Consider the following 21,461-nt stretch of genomic DNA (forward strand, 5'->3'; position numbering starts at 1 on the left):
AGGTGCTCAAGTGCGTTGATTCTGAGGTCAAAAAATGTACTTACAAGATAAAACCAGAAGGAACCCGTCTTCCTGATATGCTCAGCGTAGCAATACAAAAGAAGCTTACCTACCGTTTTCTGCTGTTCAATTATGTAGGATTCCTAACCCGGAATGTTGTTTAACTTGAAATGAATAGAAAATAAGAACGAATTGCTTTCAGCCCCAGATTATCAGGTTTCAGGAAGCAGAAACACAAGAACTGCCGTTTTCTTTTAGCAACAACCATTATGTGTTTAAAAATCATCAAGAAGCACATGCATGTTAAAACACTTGGAAAAATGGTTTAATGATGTTTACAACAGAAATGAACTGTACAGTTACAGTAAGTTTTATATATATAAAAATTACAGCAGACAAATGCATCTACACAAAATCTACCATTTTCATCCTGATTCACTGTAAACTACACAGTCTCTCAATGCCCACAGCCACCTGCAGGCAGCCACTGGAAGGGAAAAATAGAAAGTATCTTTTAAAGAGGCAGCATCCTTTTGATCTTTTTAGAGATGCATTTGTTTTCAAAATAGGATGTTCTTAAATTCAAACTTAGGTAATAATGCATCTTATCTGAATATATGCACCACAATTACAAAATGTAATTGTGAGTTACAAGTTACAAATGATTGCTTAAAAAGGATCTAAGCAAGAAGGAAACTAACTCGATGATCAACAACAAATCCAACAATCAACATTCAGACTGAAATTTTTTTTCAAGGACAAAGGAATGTGATTTTCAAAATCACAGTTTTGCTGGCAAGATGCCTCTTGTTTTAAAAAACAAAGAGCACAAATTTAAAGTTTAATACCATACTTCTTTATTTAGTAAATTTGCTGCCTCTTGCTTTGTCTTTGGAAAGGGCAAGAGTATAATTTCCCCTTTATAAGCATGCTGCCTCTTTAAAAAAAGGGATAATGTTTTCCCCGTTGGGAATGGCAATCAGAGAAAATGAAATCTAAATTGACAATCTGGTGGAAATTACAGATTATGTACATTTTTCCTCAATTATGAACACCTAGGCAGTGAAAACTGTTGTGTTAATACATACATAGACACACCCAAAACATACAAAAATACTATAATTTCAAACTACTAAGAATAAGACAATTCAGTTATCTCCATGCTATGACTTTAAGAGCATTACACTGAAACAAACAAGAATTTAAACAACATTTTTAATATCCCAGAAATATACCAAAATATACATCTAAGCTTTGGAATTACTGAGGTTAGACTAATGCAAGTGCTGGGTAATTGTACTTAATACACAAGTCTAAGGTTCTGCAGGAAAGAAATTATCTTTGGTATCTGCATCAGGCTAATATTATTAACATTTGGATTTTGCTTTGGGATAGAGCTTGTATGACCCTAGAACCAAACACCCCCTAATCAACTGAGATTTAAAAGCTATATGTAAAAAGTTCCTTCATTGGCAACCCCCCTCCCACAAAGTTTAAAAAGTCATAGACATCTACCTAGCACAAAAGGTTGAGAAATACAATGCATAGTTGCACAGTGGTGCTGCAAAAATAATTAATGAACAAAAAAGAAGAGGAGAAACAATACGTTTTTTTAAGAGATTTTCCACAACAGGACAGCCTCTTCCAAGCAGTGGCGGGGGGGGGGGGGGGGAGCTCAGAAGTGCACCTCAGCATGTATTAATCAATATCACCCAGCTCCCAAAAGGTTAAAAAGCACCCATCAGAGCAGCCAATCATGCACCAAAGTCTTCAGCATCGCAATCAACCTGTGGAAGGTAGGAATCCCACCACGTTGCTCCTCCCCATGGCTGTTTGTCCTTTGGATTTGAGGAACCCAAGCAGAACTTGGTGGTCCCCAAACAGTTAGCACAGCATGGGATGAATGTGACCTCGCTGAATTTGAATCCACACAGTTGTGGACCAAGCCATCCAGGACTGGGAGGTAGCAACCGGAATGGGATTTACGCCTTTCAACAACCACAAGGGTTAGTTTTCCAGATATGATTGGTGCTGAAGACACCCCTTTGTCTTTGGTTTGTTTGTTTGTTTTGAATTTATACAATCATTAGGAAATCTTTGGTTTTGGCTGGAAACTTTTAAAAGAACAAAACAAAACAAAGAAACCGCCCCCCTCGGCATATAGCAGCGCATCGTGACCTGGCAAAGCTTCTCTTTCCGAAGGGGTGGGAAACTACATTCAAAGTAAAAAAAAAATGGTTGAAGGAACAGGGATGCAGCTTCTGGTTTGCCTAGAGTGCAGAAAAGGAGGATGATAAAGATGAGGATCAAGATTGTCAAATAATAAAGGAAGAAGTCAAATACAAGAAGAGTGAGACAAAAAAAATGTAGTGAGCAATAGGCATAGAGCACTTGGCTGAGAGGAGCCCTCACGGTCCTGCCTTGGCTCTTGAATACATTATAGCCCTGACATCTCACCAGGGGGAGGAAGAAGGCAGCATATAAGTTTCATGCACAGATAAAGGATGGGGTGGATATTCACAGACTACAAGAGGACCCCTGGTAACCAAAAGAAATAAAAAGATTGCAATTTGCCCTCAGTTTGCAGTAGCTTTAAAGCAGCGACATTCAGAGGCTTGGAGGGGTATCTCCCCAGGTTGCAGGTCACGGGATGCTATAGGCCAGAGTTCAACGTTAATCAAGGGAGGGAGGGCAGACTTGGCAACTCTGTAGGGTTTGGAGAAAGTTAAAGCAAGTTACTCAGTTACGAGTTAGAAATGAGGTATACGACAGCTCCCGTACCTGTGGTGGATAAACAACTACTCACACCTAGCCTTAGCTACTATTGCAGAAGAAGGAAATGGAACAGCAATATGGTGGAAACAGGAGAGCAGCATAGTTTTACGATGGTCTAAACTGTATTCTGCCCCTGATCTCTTATCGCCAAGATTTTTAGAAACAAGCCCAACTCTTTCTCCAAGGAGCTTTGAATAACCAGAACTAATCTATGAGTCAGATTACGTACTGTGAACAGAATTTGATACTCAATTTATATACAGAAACCACAGGGGGGGGGGGGGACTATACATAGAATAGAGAAGATATGCCAGCACTTTCTTTCAATGTTTAGATTTTTGCCACCAAAAAGCTTTTTCCAAGGCCACCAAGTTTTGTTTGCTTTGATAATCTTTGATAAAATTTATAGCACTTCTCCTCATCATCTACACATAAAGCCTTCTAGTGGGTTATATGTATTTCTGCTAGGAACTGTTCAGAAAGGCTCTTGTTTTGGTGGATTTTATACAGTAAAAGGCTGGTAAAATTTTGGTAAGGAAGAAGGCATGGAGGCAAATCAGAATGTATAAACATTTAGAGGATGAGGCATAACAGACTGTTAGATCAATATTTTGGCCTGAGGGAAGAGAAGAGATAAGGCAGAAGAGGGAAACATTCTAGCTCACCTCATAGTGCAGTACTTTCTTTCAAGATCCCATCTACCAAGTAGTTGTTTCATTTCCTTCCTCAAATTTGTTCTCTTTAAAAAGCACATCTTGTTTTCCACATCTTTTGTTCCAAGTGCTCTTATCTTTGAGAAGTCATTTTTCCATTTCCCTATTACTTATCTATAAATCTATCTAGCTCTTAAAAAAGACACACAATATTAATACCACTTTACATAATGTCAGAACAACAAGTCTATTAGTAAAGCTTTCAGTGAAGTTCTGCAACCCAGCTGATTTCCAGAAGAAGAGTAGCTGGACAATTAATATATATATATATAGTGACCCTCCCCCTTTTCCATGTATGAGCAGATTAGGCTTAACTGATGGAATTCATCAAGCCAACAACATGTTATGTGACAATGCTCAATGCTATTCTGGGGGGGTAAAGAAAGGTTTCTCACCATGGGAACAGAAAGATCTCACAGAGCATTTGAACTGATTTAAAACAGAGGACATTTCTGTTTTATATTTAAGAATAGTTGATTTTCCTCACTTCCAACTCTTGACCTTAGGTGGTGTATTGAACAGTACGTGCCTCAAAAATGTCCTCTGTTAAAAAAAGTACGTAAATCATCCCTGTGTGTAAGAAGGCAGGAAAACCAACATGAGGAAAGATCCTCAGACTAAAGAGCCACCAATCCAAAGCTCTATGTTCACCCAGCTTTTCCTCTTAAGACACTCTGAAAATAGCAGAGTTGACAAAGACTTATCAGTGCCTTTGGTTCCCATCAAAGCCATTGGAAATTCCCCCTCCAGTTGAAGCTCTGATCCCCACCCACTCCCCCAGATATAACCCCCACTAGCACATCCACACCCACATTCCTTGGCAAGTCCTAGAGGGATGCTCAGAGTCAGGATTGAAAGAGACAAACTCTCACAGGAAATCTCTTGCAAATCCAAATCATGGGCTGAAAAGGGGGGGGGGGGGAGACCTAACCTCCCACTACAACTAAAAGTACAAACCACCCAATAAGATATCCTTCTTTCTCTTGAAGACTGTCTCATTGAATTTTCATCTCTGTTCAGGTACATTATATTCAGGTGCTAGGAGCAGAATAGCATTCAGTTTGGTTTCTTTTCTGCAATTTTTGGTCTAGACTGTATAAGCATTGCTAGTACAAAAAAGAAGTATATTAAAAAAGATTTTCCACCTATTTTTGAGCAGTACATTCAGTAACAAGACAAACAGGAATAAAAGGAACCATTTCACTTTGTTCTCCCAGTTCAATGAAGATGCAAACCATAATCAGTCTGCTTCAAAATTAAATGCCTTGGCTCAACAACAGCCGTAGTGCAGGACATTGGTTGCTAATTCATTTTCTTATATGAACACCTCCAACCACACATGGATTACTCAATATTTACATTTCCCCCCAAGACCCTTATTTGCCAACAGCACATAGGGAGGCAGAGTTTATGCACACTAAAAGAACCTAGAAGTAATATAGCAACTCAAATTTGTAACCTGCACTCTGTGTAGTACACTGACAACGAATGGCAACCAAAGTATTCCAGATGCAGGCATTAATAGATTGTTTCCTTTGGTAAGACAAGCAAAAAATGAAGTTATGAGCAAAACCTGCCCTATAGCATAGGCAACTTTCTGCTTCTTATTTCACAATCCACCCTATAAAGTTGTAACCTAAACATAGAATTGCAAATATAAATAATTAGGGCTTCAAACAGTTTATCTAAACTCTACAACTAGAATTACCTCCACTATTTATAAAGTTCCTCTCTCCTGATTTTCCATTCTGCAAACAAAACTAAATATATGCTGAGGTATTTTCTTTAAAAGGTGCCACAAAGCCAGCTGCTGCCAAAGGGCATTGTTCCTATAACTCTATAGCACTGCCTATTTATAGAAATCCAGATGAGAAGGGATGAAATGCGACTCCATTTTATTCCAGTGGAGAAGCTTCCATTTTGTTCCATACGGTCAAAAACTGTGGTAACTGTGATACCAAAATGCACCTTGACATGTCTGCCACGTTTGGAAGATGATCAGAACATATCAGGAACAACAATGGAAGGCAGCTAGAGTAGAGCTTTTCTTTCTCTTCAGAACAAAACTGCTTTATTTCCAGTGTGAATTAAGGGTCATTTCAACCATTGCAATGATCTCTGTGTGCACTCTATGAGAGTGAACTCTGTACCCACCAAATAAACAATACTATGCACATAAGGAATTGTTTCTAAAATGGGAGATGATTCTGTGTAGAAAAATTGTAATGTATGAAATAGCCCTCATTTCTCCCTGCATACAGTTCGACCAGAGATAAAAACCTAGTACTAATCTGAAGCTACATTAAACACATTGCAGTCTATTACAATTGGTCTGAATAAAAACTGGGAAACTAATAAGTGCTAGGTCGTATGGAGTTCAAGTTTCTTTTACCTGTTTAGATGTCCTTCTGTCAAACAAAGAACTCTTCCAGCACCGCATTGTAAGATTTTGGAAAGCTCTCTATGCAAATTAAAAACAGAATGCAGATTTTATGTTTTCACTTATCTTTGGGCCCCGAAGGTCTTATGATTAACTATATAATGCTGGGCATGTGGAAAAAAGGGTTAGAACACACCAAAAAATCATAGAATCAAGGTGAATGTTTAGAAACCATTCTGCAATCCACATTAAAGTAGGATGAGTCTATGTAAAAGGATGAATTGGCAAAAGCTCTACGTGCACACAGGTCATGGGCGTTAGCATCCAGTCAAAGATGGTCAGAGATCTGACTGAACTTTCATGACTTTAACCAACAAAAAGATCTGCACTGACAAGTAAGGTTTGGCTCATTCACTGCATGGGATAGAAACAATGCAAATGAATGTTTCAAAGTGTGTATTGCTTTAAAAACGTCAGAAATGAAATTTGCAAAAAAATTGGCCAGCAAGTCCTGAGAAGTTTAGTTAGGGATGCATAATCATCATAATCCAGCTAGATTTCTCCTTTGGTAGTGTTTCATCTACAACTGTTCACATGTACACATTTATGGACCTCTAGAATATTTTTAGACTTCATATTCTAAAAAGTGCACATACTTTTTAGAAGTAGGCACATACAGACTGAGCATAAACATGCTCTTAATGTCAGAGATAAAAATATCAACTGTTTGGGGGAATTTTGTTTTGCTAAATCCACGTGAGATGTTCTTTTCTGATAAAAGACAACCAACAACATGGATTTGATAGATTATGAATCTTCCTAATATGCACTGCCATTGTATCACAAAAACAAGCACTTTTGATATTACTGAAAATACAGTCATTAACAGAGTGTTAATGATTTTACAAAGCAAATTACTTATTCATCTGCACCATCAAGGAATAAATTAGACAGTAAATATAGGTGCTATGATTTATATGGCAGATCAAATCTGTTCATTGTTCCAAATGCCTTCACAGGGCTGCTTAAGAAAGGAACCATCACTAAAGTTTGACTCTCCAGCCTATAGCACCCCAGGTGTTTTGGACTTCAACCCTCAGAATGCCTGACCATTGAGCAACTGGCTGGGGTTTCTGGGAACTGGGGACCAAACACCTGGAGGGCAGCAGGTTGAAGAAGCCTGTGGAATTCAGGACATTTTTTCTGGAGCTTACCACTTGCCAACAAAAAAGACTATGCTTTCTGTTCTGTACTCACACACCCAATTTCTTTCTATGTAGTATTTCGGTGTTAACAGATATGGACGCATGAACATAGCGGGTGGAGTAGTGAATTTCTATTGGCTCCCTGCTCATCAAGTCTTCATGCAAAAAGCTATGTGAGTTTTCATGCCAAGACCACATCTCACCGTAGGGTGTTCTAGCCTAACATCAACTCAATGAATGAAGACTACAAACTACACCTCTATATTTGCACTGAGAATCAGAAAATATGTCTAATGTTAATATTAACTGTTTTTTTTAAAAAACAAAAAACAAACAAACAAACCAAATCAAGTAGGGTACTGTATGAAACACCTTATTACAGGCAGCCTACATTCCTTTGATTTTAGAATATTAATGAGAAATCAAGAAACAACTAAACTCCAATCAATGAATAATTCTACCAACTAATCTTTCCTCACAGAATAAAACAAGTGGAATATTTGGATAAGGCATTGCTGGGCTACTGAGCTTTGTTTCTGGCACTGCAAATTCATTAATGTTTTGTTCTTCCTTCAAATCTCAGTCAACAGATACTACCTTTGGTGACTCTCAAAATAATTTCTAAATTTATTGTAATGAAAATATCTAATCTGGCCACAACTATTTTTTCCTTGGCAACTGACGCAAAAATAAGAGCGGATTCATTGTTCAGGACTGTCTCATGTATTAACAGAAGAGATATGGAACTTTTTATGTGCATCACAGGTAATTTGAACAACCCAAATCTATAGCATCGAACTGTTTTTTCCACAGGTATGTTATTCCATACCATGAGTACAGAGTGATGCATAAAGATTTTTGATAACCCACCTAAATATAATGCCAGTGTAAAGAGTTGGTCACAGTATTTAGGTTGGTATAGATATAATGCTTTCAAACTCTTCAACATGGTGAAGAGACTGGGAACACACTATTAAACAGTCCCTGCCTGCCTTGGGAGATATTCTTTCTGTGAGACTGAAACATTCTTAAAGTATATACTACAAAAATATACAGAAATCTCTAGTAATGAAAGGAAGTGCTTCATGAAACATAACCAAGAGAGTGTATGAAATGAGTATGACAACTGAATAACTAATGAATGAAAATAAACTCAATGTTTTTAGAACTCAGATAACAATTTGTTCAACTACTAAAATTATGAGGAGGTGGACAGTCCTGAACATTAGACATACATGTCATACAGTGTTTTGGATTACAAGAAATTGCACTTTGTAATGACTACAAAAAATAACTACTTATAGGAAATTCATGACCTTCTGTTAACATATGACAACAGAAATGTATTATGACTATCTGAATCCTGGACAGGTTCTCCAACTATCCAGAGCTAATCTTCTGCTTAAAATATAATTAATTCAGGAAACAGAAGCTGATTATCCTTATTTCTAGAACGTGCAGTTTATGTGCTGATTTTTGTGTGTGCATATTGATGTATACAGCTAAATATATTGTCACGGTTAACAAGAAATAACAATAGCCTTTAAGACCCTGATTTCTCTGTGATGTAGGCAGGAAACTACAATCAATCCAATGGCAGGGGCATCAAATGTGCTAAGTCTGAAACATACAGAGATATGAAATATAAACACAATTCAACCCAAACATTCTAGCTGTGCAGGGTGTTTTAACTTACACTTTCATAAAATAACTTGCTATGATGACATCAGAAACATGTAGTCCATCTTTGGACATGGTCATAAGAGGACAAAAGTTAAAGGGACTCATGTCATCATATGAATCGCATTACTACAACAGAATGGTGAAACTTTTTATAGCCATCCATCTGAGATACATTAGTGTCCATATATCTATTTATCACACCCTCCAATCATAAACAGTGAACAAGAGAAACTCTAGCCAGCCAAATGGAAACAGAACGTCTCTAAAATCTGGAGAGATGTTTTGTGATGATTTAAAGGGCCAAACTACGATTTCCTTTGTTAAAGTTTGCATGTGTGTATGTCTCCTTCTCTGTGTGTGCATGCACATAAATTAAGATCTTCTTTCAATGAAACAACAACAAAAATACATGGGACTGATAATTCCTTTGGTAGAAACTAGCCAACACTACAGTCTCCAGACCAGGTATCTGTGTCTTCTTTGTCACCGTTTCACACATTTGACTGCTCCAAGGTAGTTTCCACTTAAAATCTTAACACAAATCATTATTCACAGCACTATAACTGTACGTTAAGACTGAAATCCTGGAGACAGTCACACTACAGTATTTTGGTTGAGTCAAACTGCTAAAGAGGATTGGGGATCAGTTCGATTAGCAACCATCTACCATTGCCATTCTATTTACACATCAAAACATGGAAATTAGATAATAATCAAGTTAAGAGTCTGTCTGCCCCAGAGGATATACAAAAGACTATCCCATTCCCCCCACCAAAAAGATTAAAACAAGCAGCAATTTTAATATAAAATAAAAAATGAAAAGAAATTGTCAGTAGCATCTATCACCTCTCTGCATCTGAACTGCACTTATATAAACTAGTCCATTAGTACAGCAGCTTGCTAGAAATTGACTTTGGTTCAAGCTTAGTTTAAAAAAATAAAACATAAAAAATTAAACACACATTAAAGACGGTGGACGGACATTTGCTCATTTCCCTGCTTGCAGCTCACAAGTTTTTAAAGTCTTAGAAAGAATTCATTATTTTAAAAACAGCATGTGAAACAGGAAGTTGGAGATTCAGAGATGAATAGAGAGCAAACAGCATGAAGACATGTGGAGAGGAGACAGAGATTTTTGCTAGCTTACAATTAACGTAAGGCCCGTGAACTGTTGTTACCAATCAGAAAAGGCATTGAGAATATAGTGGCTGCCTTTTCGATACCAGGGTTGCTTTGATAGGAAGCAGATTACAATTATATGACTTTGGAATGCCCTCTTCCCCAACCTTGCTGAGAAGAAGCACTGGACAGTTCTTCCTCCCAGAACGTATTTTTCCAATTTAATTCAAAAGGATAAGAGAGTTCCAAGTACACTGCTGTGACCCAACCTCTGAATGAGAAGATTCAGGTTAAGACCATCCTAATATTTAAGACACTTCTTCCATTTCTCTCATATCCATTGTCAGCAGCTGTTTGCTCATATCACTTCTTACGTTGCTTGGAAACCGATTTCCTCTTCTCTAATACAGGTGTTTACTACCATAAATAGTTTAGCCAGTAGTAGCAGTCATTGATATTGCCACAAATAGCATCAAATGCTGCAAGATACATGCATCATGCTACTGTTCACCACGTTCCACAACAGGCTGGCCAGTTTTCCAATTATTCCTTACTCTTTTTTTCCAGAGCAGCGAACAGTGTTAAAAAACACTACAACTGTTTATATAGTGAGGCAAGAATGCAAGGCTGCTTTCTCTTACGGCTGTGTTGGCATAAAACAGTACTTCCTGTTTACATGACCTGGTTTACTTCCTGAACACAAATGCTTTAAGCTGAAAACACTTGTAATACAATCATACCGGAAACACCAGGAAAATATGTTCTTGAAGATGATCCAATGTAGCTTTTAGAAACCCTATGCCAAACAGCCAGTAAGAAGGTGAATATATGAATTATTACCAATACAGGCAGCCTCCTGAGAAAGTGAAAAACAGAAATATTCCCAAAGTTGAAAAGAGGCAATTTCCATGCATTTATGAGATGAGAGAGCCACCAGCACAAGTGTTGAGGACAGACTGTACAGGCCAAATCCTTTCTCTTTTGGCATCAGCAGGAGCCAAAGACGTGCAAATGAGAGCTAGATATGGCTCAAGTACGCTGAGAAAATTCCTGTCCAAACCCTCACCTCACAAGCATGAACTATCTTTGCACATTACCCTCTACATGATCACTTAGCCACCAACAACTCTGAGTGAATCTCCAAAAAACATACCGCCAAGGAAAAGGAAACTGTAAAGAACATTCACAATTCACTTGCTCCCCTCTTCTCTCTTCACTTTGTGGCATGGGAGCTCACTGAAACTGTTCCAGGAGCAGACAAATGTGTCCAAACTATATATATATATATATTTATATATATATAAAATAATAATAATAATAATCATAAAGAGATACATCAGTAATACAGGCCTGCCTAAATTGTACCAGTTAAGAAAGGAACCCCCAACACGATTGATAAGATTATAAACACCTTGAATGACATTATGGCCTGTACAACAGACCAATAAATGATAATTAAAAAAAGATATTTCAATCAAAAAGAAAGAAGAAATCCTGTTCCTATGTTTGAGTTGATAACCCACCTTAACTTGTCATTGAGACTGCTGGAAATGATAAGTAGTCCTTTTTTGTTTTTTTTTTGTTTTTTGTTTTTTTACATTTTTGGTTAGAAAGTTCTCCAATCAATGAAGCAATCCTGAAAACAGTGTTTATTATAAAATTAGGCAAATGCTTGTCCCAGTTTTAAATCCTTCTTCTTGTTGTTTTCCCCCGTTTTTCTCCCGTTTTTCCTTCTCTCCTTGTCCCCAGCAACGTGGTGAGAAGAAGCCGATCACATTTTGCAGCTTCTAAACTCAGCTGGTAGCCTGTCTCACTGTAAAGTGAAACAAGCCCGAAGTAGCACAGCTCGGCCCAACTCACTGTGCCTTGGAGGCAGTGGTGGTGGTGGAGGCAGCCCCGCTGGCCGAGGCCACTGTGAAGAGAGAGTTCTGGATAGACTCTGCTGAGGTGGAGGTGGCATGAAGGCTGGCAACTGGTCCAGAGGCCCCTGCGGAGGCTGCAGCTGCAGAGACCAAGCTAACGGGGTTGCTGGTGAGCAGTGAAAGGTTTTGAGGGTTCAGGAACAGCGGAGCAGTTACAATGTTGGGCGTACCTCCAGCATTGGCAAATACGAAGTTCCCAGTTGCATCCAGTGATGTTATTGGAAGAGAGCCACCAGATGCAAGAGCTAAAGGAGAAGAGGGAGGAAAAGAGAAAAGATTAGCCTTTATGGATCAAGTGTGACAGTATTTTGCTAGTTTTTTTTCTTTGTATTGGCAAAAGAAGCCCCCTCAAGGTCTTCAGAAACTGGAAAGGATTTAGGACCTTGGATGTATTTCTCATGCAGTGGCAGAGTTTGGTGTCCAGGTCTTGAGGCAAGAAAAGTAAAAACCCCTTTCCCCAGTAAAGCTGCTGCTAGGGATGGGATATGAAGTCACAAGAGGTCTCACTAGCTGGACATCCAGAGACAATGCCCATCCTAGTTCACATAAGCAAAGGAGGTTCTATATTCATTGAAAGGGATTTTAAAAACCCAAACATTTTATATTTGTAGTGGATCACAGTCAGAGTATGTACACTGCTTCAATACAAGATGTGCTTAGACCAGGGGTCCCCAAACTAAGGCCCGGGGGCCGGATGCGGCCCACCGAAGCCATTTATCTGGCCCCCACGAGACAAGGGCAAAAGGGGGTTGGGTTAAATGACCCAAGAGGTCTCTTCTTCTCTTCCAACCCTCGTCCTCCTCGTCCTCGTCCTCCTTCTTCTTAACATTGAGGCTGAGTGGCCATTTGTCAGGGGTGCTTTGCTTGTGCTTTTGGTGCACAAAGGCATAAGGGGATTGGACTAAATGTCCCAAGGGGTCTCTTCCAACCCTCTTTATTATTATTATTATTATTATTATTATTATTATTTTATTATGTCCCAGCAAACAAGATAGATATGCTGGATTTCATATCACAAAATCACAAGTCGAACACTTCCCAAGTGTCTAGGACTGTGTGATGTATTTTCGGATGATGCGCGCAGATCCCGGTAGGGTGGCCTTTTGCAGTTGGCAGATGGTAATTATTATTATTATTATTATTATTATTATTATTATTATTATTATTAACATTGAGGCTGGGTGGCCATCTGTCAGGGGTGCTTTGCTTGTGCTTTTGGTGCACAAAGGCATAAGGGGATTGGACTAAATGTCCCAAGGGGTCTCTTCCAACCCTCTTTATGATGATGATGATGATGATTATTATTATTATTGTTATTATTTTATTATGTCACAGCAAACAAGATAGATATGCTGGATTTCGTATCACAAAATCACAAGTCGAACACTTCCCAAGTGTCTAGGACTGTGTGATGTATTTTCGGATGATGCGCGCAGATCCCGGTAGGGTGGCCTTTTGCAGTTGGCAGATGGTAATTTTATTATTATTATTATTAACATTGAGGCTGGGTGGCCATCTGTCAGGGGTGCTTTGCTTGTGCTTTCGGTGCACAAAGGCAGAAGGGGATTGGACTCAATAGCCCAAAGGGTCTCTTACAACCCTCTTTTTTGTTGTTATTGTTATTGTTGTTGTTGTTATTGCTCGGTGGCCAACTATAGTCCGGCCCTCCAACGGTCCGAAGGATCATGAACTGGCCCCCTGTTTAAAAAGTTTGGGGACCCCTGGCTTAGACATTACAAGAAATTTACAGAAGACAGTTTGCAATGGGCAAAATGTCAGATTGCCACCAAAGTTTCTCAAGCTTAAGCCAAATTGTGGTTTGTTCCTTGGGTAAAACAGCTGAGAAAAACTAATATCCGACAAAATTGCTTGCAATGTTTCTACATACATCAGTTGGAAAGACAGGTTGCTTACTTGCAACTGTTGTCATCTATGCACTCCCAAAACTAACCCTCAACATTCAGCACAGTGCCAAGGGTCAACTGGTTTGTATTCAGCTTCCACACCAAAGTGGAAACAGAAGGACCATGTCCTCTGAGAATATATACAGGGATCAGGATGGGGTTTCCACCCAAAATCACTTAGCTTTAGACAATTCTTAACAGGACTCTGTTAAGGCATTGAACCGATATACATGGTACATACAGATGACAAGCTAATTATGAATAGTCATTTTACAAAGATCCTTTTGTTTCAAAATTCACAATACAAGTGCAATCAGAAGTGAAATATTCCAACAGAATCCTGACTTTCTATCATACTAAAATATTAAACATTATGTGCTTATTCAGTGTCTTACTACATCTTAACATAGAGATAACTTTGATAATGCTGCAGATTAGAGAATTAGTGGCTTCAGAACAGTTCTGAGGTATCTCCTAATATTCATTAACTTCGAATGCCATCTGAATACTACTATATGATAACCAATTCAAAGACATATGCTGAACCTGTTGTAGTTGGGCCAAGGGGCAGTTCTGGTACTACTGGTAAAACTGCTAGTAGGAGAAAAAGGGATAATGGTGAGCAGGTGTTTGATGAGGAACAGCAAGTAAAGCGGGTTAGGGAAATACTTATGGCTCCTTCTGAGGATGAAACGTTTGAAGGGTTCTCTAGTGAAGAGGAGTCAATGCTGGAAGATGATGGGTTAACAGAAAGTAGAGGAACTAAGAGGTCAACTCGGGAGCAAGAGTCAGATGAGGAAAGGGAAAGGAAGAAGATCCGGGATATACTTACTGCTCCCACGGAAGATGAAACGTTTGAAGGTTTTTCTGGGGATGATGGGTCTGGGAGTGGGATGGAAGATGCTGCAGATTGGATTCAAGTAAATGTGTGTGCAGAACCAGTTTCCGAGGGTGCATCAGGAGACTGGCAAACTACTGGTACACCAGGGACATGGGGAGATCTAAGTTTTAAACAAAGATGGAGTGATTGGAGGGCTGATGGGCGAGGTTCACATATGAGATCAAGATCAGCTGTGGATAATGATAACAGGGCGGAGACCTCATCATCATCAGACTCCGAGGTGTAAGTTAAAAGTGGAGTTGGAAGTGAAGGTCCCTTGCAGAAGGCAAGGTGTCGTTTTGGGACATTGCTTTGTTGCTGCTTGTTCTCCTTGGGTCCCGGCTGTACAGCTTCGTGTTCTTGAATCCGGTTTGGCTCCTGATGACGGCAACGTTCGTTCCTGGTTTGGCATTCCTGGCTTCCCTTTGGCTCCTGAATTCGGTTTTGGCTCTTGACGACGACAACGCTTGTTCCTGACTTCCCCGTGGCTCCTGAGTTCGGTGTTGGCTCTTGATGATGATAACGCTCGTTCCTGGCTTCCCTTTGGCTCCTGAGTTCGGTTTTGGCTCCTGACAACGACCACACTCGTTCCTGGTTTGGCGTTTGCTGGCTTCCTTTTGGGTTTCTGGATTCGGCTTGGCTCCTGACGTCGGCGTTGCTCGCTCCTGGCTTGGCGTTTGTTGGTTTCTTACTGGTTCCTGAATTTAGCTTGGCTCCTGACGATAGCATCGTTACTTCTGGTTTGCTTCCCTGTTGGTTCCTGAATTTGGCTTGGCTTTTGGACAACGGCATTGCTTGCGCTCACCACTGGTGAGCATTCTGACTCTTCCTTGGCCCTTTGTGCAGTAGCAGGGCGTGACTCTAGTTCCAGTGAAAGTTTGGTTAAAGTAAAGCCGGATTATCCGGCCAGATAATCCGGATTATTTTCTGCTCCGGCTTTTTGCCTTTTTTTTTTTTTTGCAACAAGGACATTTATTTTTGTTGAGAACACTGAATTTAAGTGTTTCTAAGTTCAAACTATCATTTAATAAACATTTGTTAACTCTACTTATTGTGTGTGGCCCTTTAAGAGGAGGCTGAGTCCTGACAAAACCACTTTATGAAAGTGCTGAACTAGCTGATCTGGAAAGCCAAAGGGATTCCAAAATTCTACTAGATGTTGAAAAAATAGCTTTCTGATCGGCTAGCATTTGTTTTTCCTGACAGATCCTCACAGAGGCATATCACATACTGATATTACTCTACTTAAATTTCATTTTTTGTAGTCTACATCTCTTGAGAGCGTACTAACATCAAAGTGAGTTGCCATCTGAGAATACAATATTTTTCTTTTGAGGTGTTCTCTTCTTTCCTTCCTTTTACTCAAGCAATACAATGTATAGGGCAAGACTGGACAGATATAGGTCATGTTCTTCAGGCAACCAAAAAGACACCTGTATATATTAACATCATCAGAGGGCCAACACAGAAATCAGATAAGACTATGTAACTGAAAGCAGAAGATGAAGAAAGTGCATTTTCGCTATATAAAAAAGACCAAGAGGGATTGTAGTGCAAACCATGAAATGGTAATATTATAAATCGGAGTAAAGTTAAGGAATAACATTCAATCATGCATGATTTGAAAATATAATTTAAAGAATATTCTTGTAGAATGTAAAGATCGTGTAAGGAATACATTTACACTACTGAACCTGCCTGACTATGAAGCAGAAGAATTATGGACCAAAATCAGGGACATTATCAGGAAAGGAATGCAAAAAGATCTATCTGTAGCCAAAAGAAAGAAGTCACAGCTGGATGACTAATGAAGTTTTTCAAAAGACAGAAGAGAAATAAAAAGAAAAGGCAAAAGAAATAAGAGTCCTATAAATTGAGGGTGTGTGTGTGTGTGCATTCTACAATGATTGTGGATTCCGGTTCAAGGCTGCCTTCTGTGGTGAATGCAATCACCATCCTGGCCTCAAACATGTTCCAGACATGATAATCTAATCATCAACACAGCAAAATCGTTTTCTCCCAAACTGGTTCCAAACCGAACTAAATGGTCAGTGTAGAAGGCCTTACCACATGATCTGGGAAATTTAAACTAAGTGTGGGAATCCAGAATGATCAACAGTGAACACATTTCATGATTAGGATAAAATAAAAAGGCAACAGAAGCAATACACTGAAACCCCCCCTTCCCTGGAGCTGTACTATGAGGCATGTCAATTTGCCAGATTAATAGAACTGGAATTGGAAGACAGAGAAAAAAATGGGTGAGAATAGAGAAAGAACTAAACGACTGGAAAAAGGGGTTGCTTATAGGAGGAAAAATTGATTTAAAAAGAGCTTAAAAAGTTAGGGATTGGCTCCCTACCCTCAACACTGTACATTTGGAAAAAATGGCAAAATACATTAAAATAAATAAATAAAATAGATCCCTTTCCATCAGAATCCTTGCAAAACAAAGACAAAACATTTAGGAACTTAATCAAGACCCTGAAAGAAAACGTGTAAATAAGGTAGGAGACCTCTTAGAACCCATCCAAGAAATTTTTTAAAAATGGGATAAGATAAAGGACAAAAGTGGATTAAAGAACTGGATAGCATGGATAGTCTTGTCACAAAGAACACAGGAAGTGAAAAAGAAAGAAGCAACAGATGCCCATTAGGTAGAATCATTAGCTGGAAAATAGAAAAAGAGAAAGGAATTATTGAGGAAACGTATAAGGAACTAACAGCCTTATCCTGAAAGACTAAATATACCTTAGAAAACATAAACTTTAATGCGAATTCAGTCAGGTCCTGGATTGACAAAATCCAAAAAATTAAACACCTAAGTATCGAAGAAACACAACAGAAAAGAATTACAAAATGGTAGAGAACCTCCCCTACAACTGGCACATATTATGGGAAAGATTACTAATAAATGCTGGCATAAGTGTGGGGAGGCTGTGCTGGGATTGCATTAAAATCCAAAAATATTACAACACAGTCAGAGAAGTAATAGAAGAAATAATAGGGCAAAATTATATTGGAATAAAGCCCAATTTCTGTCCCTCAATATAGAGGTAAAAGAGGGGAACAATGAATGGACAGAAATACTAAAATTTATGATATCTGCCATACACGCCACAATCGCCCGAAGTTGGAAAGACAAAAACAGGTGGGAGACTTGGTGGTCTTACCTCTCTGAATATTTAATTAATGACTTTATCAATCAAAGGAAAAATAAATATTTGAATAGCTATTCAAAACAAGATTGGAATAGGAAATTGTATTGTTTAATCGACAAAACAGAAAGAAATTATTGAATTTTGAACCAGGTCATCCAGAAAATTAAATCAATGTATTGATATAAGCTGACCCAGTTGGGGGTGAGAAGAGGGGGTGGAGGTGGGGGATTCAAGGGGAAACTAATGAGCTATACTGAAAAAGAAAGTATAAACTGAACCTGTAACTTAGTTACAAAAACTGTAAATAGTCACCTACAATGATTTAAATAATATCAAGGTTTGTACTATAATGCATTGTTAGATGTATTATTATTATTATTATTATTATTATTATTATTATTATTATTATTATTATTATTATTATTATTAAAGGCCTAGAGATTATATAGGGAATATAAATTGGCCAATGAAGCACACCAAATTTAGAAGAAAAGCTACCCACGCTTTAGAGATTACTGCAAAGTCTTTGTGTAGAAAATGAAAAACTATAGATTGCTCTCAGATATGGGAGTGCCACAACATTTGATTGTCAAGCTGGCCCACAGTTAGGTCACAATATTGAGAAATAGGGTGGTTTTCAATTTGTGAGGAAATTTTATTGCACTATTGCTTACTTGCAGAATTGATCATATAGAAGGCAGGATTAGCTTTGGAGGAATAAGATGTAAAAATTGGAGGAAAAAAATATCAGTAATGTATTACCATATTGCTAGCAATAAATCGTAAAAACTCGGAAACTAATGGTGAAAGGTAAGGAGGTGCAAAAGGAGGGTTTCAGGTGACTATTAAGAAAACAAGATATATATAATATAAAGTGGGTAATGAAGACATCAACATTGTAAATGAGTCTGTAAAGTTCAGTAATTAATAAAAATGAAGAGTCATGAAAATCAGAAGTCATGAAACCAGAAGACTTCGAGGCTCAGGAATGAAGAGGTTGGAGATGAACCACAAGTGTTCGTCATTAGGATTGGGTTAGATAGATAAATTAAATGTTTACTTCTAAGCTTCCTATCCAATAAACGGAGCCCCTGGTGGCGTAGTGGGTTAAAGCCTTGTGACTTGAAGTTTGGGTTGCTGACTGAAGACTGCCAGGTTCGAATCCAACCCAGGGAGAGCGCAGATGAGCTCCCTCTATCAGCTCCAGCTCCATGCGGGGACATGAGAGAAGCCTCCCACAAGGATGGTAAAAACATCCGGGCATCCCCCTGGGCAATTCTCTCACACCAGAAGCAGTTTCTCAAGTCGCTCCTGACATGAAAAAAAAAAAATCCAACAGACTTTTCCAAGTTAAGTGTGGAAGTACAGACTTAGTCTTCTGTTCTTTGCAGAAAAAAAACAAATGGAAAGGAATACAAGTGTTAGGAGGAAAAGGACATATAGTGTTGTCTACTGACCTTGAATAGTTGCCAGTGTACTGTTGCTCATCAGTGCTGGGCTGAGAGCACCGCCCAGGGTAGCCGGATTGAGACTGAGTAAGGCACCTCTGTAATTGCAAAACAGAAAACAAAAAAAGTTAAAGAATATGAATTGTTCAGATACTAAGGAAATATTTTTTCCTTAGTCAAATGGATTGATCTTGTCAGCATTTTAATATTCATTTTTAAAAGCATTATAATATTAATTTTGTCTTGATACCAAGAACTGTAAAAATTGTATTATTCATTCACTTGTTCAATTTCCATCCTTCTTCCAAGAAAATGAGATTTAAGACATTTTAGAGAAAAATTAAGTAAAACAAATATAACTAAAACAAACAAATGAATTATGTAGAAAAAATGTAAAATTTTTGAAATGGTTTTTTAATGTTCAGATAAGTCTTTAAAATAGAAAGTACTTACCCAGCTGCAAACTGTGAGGATGCCATCAAATTTGGGCTTAGCCCTGCTGCAGCTGCCATGGCAGCAAGACTTGCATTTGCTGGCAACTGGGCAACTCCTTGCAGTGCAGCTGCCGCTGCTGTTTGCAGCCCAGAAGCAGTTACCATCACCTGACTGGTCCCAACTGCTGAGGACAGCGGAGTGGAAGTTGTCTGCGTTGTGCTGGTCTCACTGGCACTGGATGCTTCAGAAGTGGAAGCAGAAGGAGAGGGACTTAGGGATGGTGAAGTTACTGCCGAGGATGCTGGAGGTGCTGTAGAAATCACAGTTGCTGTATTGTTGGGGATGGTTTCTGTGGTGCCTGAAATGATTGTTTTAATTAAGAGAAATTCTAGATATGGCTGAAAAAGGCTTGTGTGCACAATGACAGTACAGCACAAGAGGCTTGATTGGCCTCAATAGGGATGTTTTTCATTTTTCAAACTCTTTCTTCTCTCAAATATAGTGATGCCATTTAAGCTGCTTATACTTACAATGCTTTGTTTTCAAACTGTTTTGAACTCTGCAGTGTAATTTTTTTATTTGAAAACTAACCCAAAGATATATTTATTACGAATATGGTGTACAGAACTAAATGCAGTATTCCAGATGATACCTGACTAGTGAAACTATTATTTTCTTTGGCTTGGAAGCTACGGTTCTATTAACATAGAGTAAAATATTGTTTGCTTTCTTTGCTGCAGCACTGCAGTGTTGATCATATTCGGCTAATGATCATCAACAACACTAAGGTCCTTTCCATACATAGTACAGTACTGCCAATCCAAATATCTTCCATCCTGTGCCAGGTAATTTAATTTTTCTGACCAAAATATAGAATTTTGTTTCTGTTGAATTTCATTGCATTAATTTCCATATAATTTTCTAGTTTATCAAGGTCCTTTTGAATTCTGTTTTTATCTTCATAGCTACCCCTCCTAGTATGATATTTTCACAAACCTGAGAAGGATTTTGTCTATCCCATCATCTAATTCAGAGGTTTTCAAACTGTGCTCCACGAAGCCCTTAGGGCTCCATGCCCTACTCTTCCCTGCATATGAAACTTATGGCCTGGTACGCCCCAGCCTGGGTGCTTCCACACCACTTGCGGCCTGGCGAGGCCCAGCCTTGGCACTTCTGCTCTGTTCGCAGGCTGATGAGCCCTGGCCTGGGCCTTTCCGCCCTGCTCATGGCCTGGCAAGCCCCAGCCTGCTCTTTTGCTGTATTCACTTTAGGACCTAAGGCAGGGGTCCTCAAACTTTTAAAGCAGAGGCATGGTGCCTCGCAGTGTTGGGGGGTTGGACTATAGTTTGAAAAAATATATAAACTAATTCCTATGCACACTGCACATGTCTTATTTGTAGTGCAAAATATATGAAAGAATACAATATTTAAAAATAAGAACAATTTTAACCAACATAAACCTACCAGGATTTCAGTGGGAAGTGTGGGCCTGCTTCTTGCTGATAAGATAGTCAAGTTAATTAGGATTGTTGTTGTTGTTTTCCTTCAAGTCATTTCAGACTTAGGGCGAGCCTAAGTCTTAAACTGAGGGTGGGGGCCAGATAAATGACCTTGGAGGGCCAAATCCGGCCCATGGGCCTTAGTTTGAGGACCCCTGGCCTAAGGTTTATTGGTTCAGTTCTCAAATGGTTCACATGTTATCTCCAAGGTCAGTCATTTAATATAGTATCTAGAGGCTACTTATCTTTTTTACTTTCACCTTTCAGTTGGTGTTCCTTGGGGCTTTTTCTGGGCCCTTTGTAGTTTTCTCTTTATACACTATTTTAAGTAATTATA

The 21,461-nt window shown here is 38.8% G+C and overlaps 1 protein-coding gene across 7 annotated transcripts in view; it reads right to left on the bottom strand.

Annotated features, from left to right (window-relative positions):
• Positions 1–303: 303 nt before the first annotated feature.
• pou2f1 (POU class 2 homeobox 1) overlaps positions 304–21,461 on the bottom strand; it is a 176,270-nt gene continuing 155,112 nt past the window's right edge. For all 7 annotated transcript variants that reach the window (XM_008107713.3, XM_008107714.3, XM_008107712.3 and 4 more), the window contains 3 exons: positions 19,644–19,983; positions 19,200–19,288; positions 304–12,042 (listed from right to left, as the gene is read on the bottom strand). In XM_008107713.3, coding sequence (XP_008105920.1) covers positions 11,732–12,042; positions 19,200–19,288; positions 19,644–19,983 — 740 coding nt within the window. In that variant the 3' untranslated portion in view covers positions 304–11,731. The remainder of the gene's footprint in view (positions 12,043–19,199; positions 19,289–19,643; positions 19,984–21,461) is intronic.

Source organism: Anolis carolinensis, chromosome 3 (genome assembly GCF_035594765.1).
Source record: "Anolis carolinensis isolate JA03-04 chromosome 3, rAnoCar3.1.pri, whole genome shotgun sequence".
NCBI classification, from domain to species: Eukaryota; Metazoa; Chordata; class Lepidosauria; order Squamata; family Dactyloidae; genus Anolis; species Anolis carolinensis.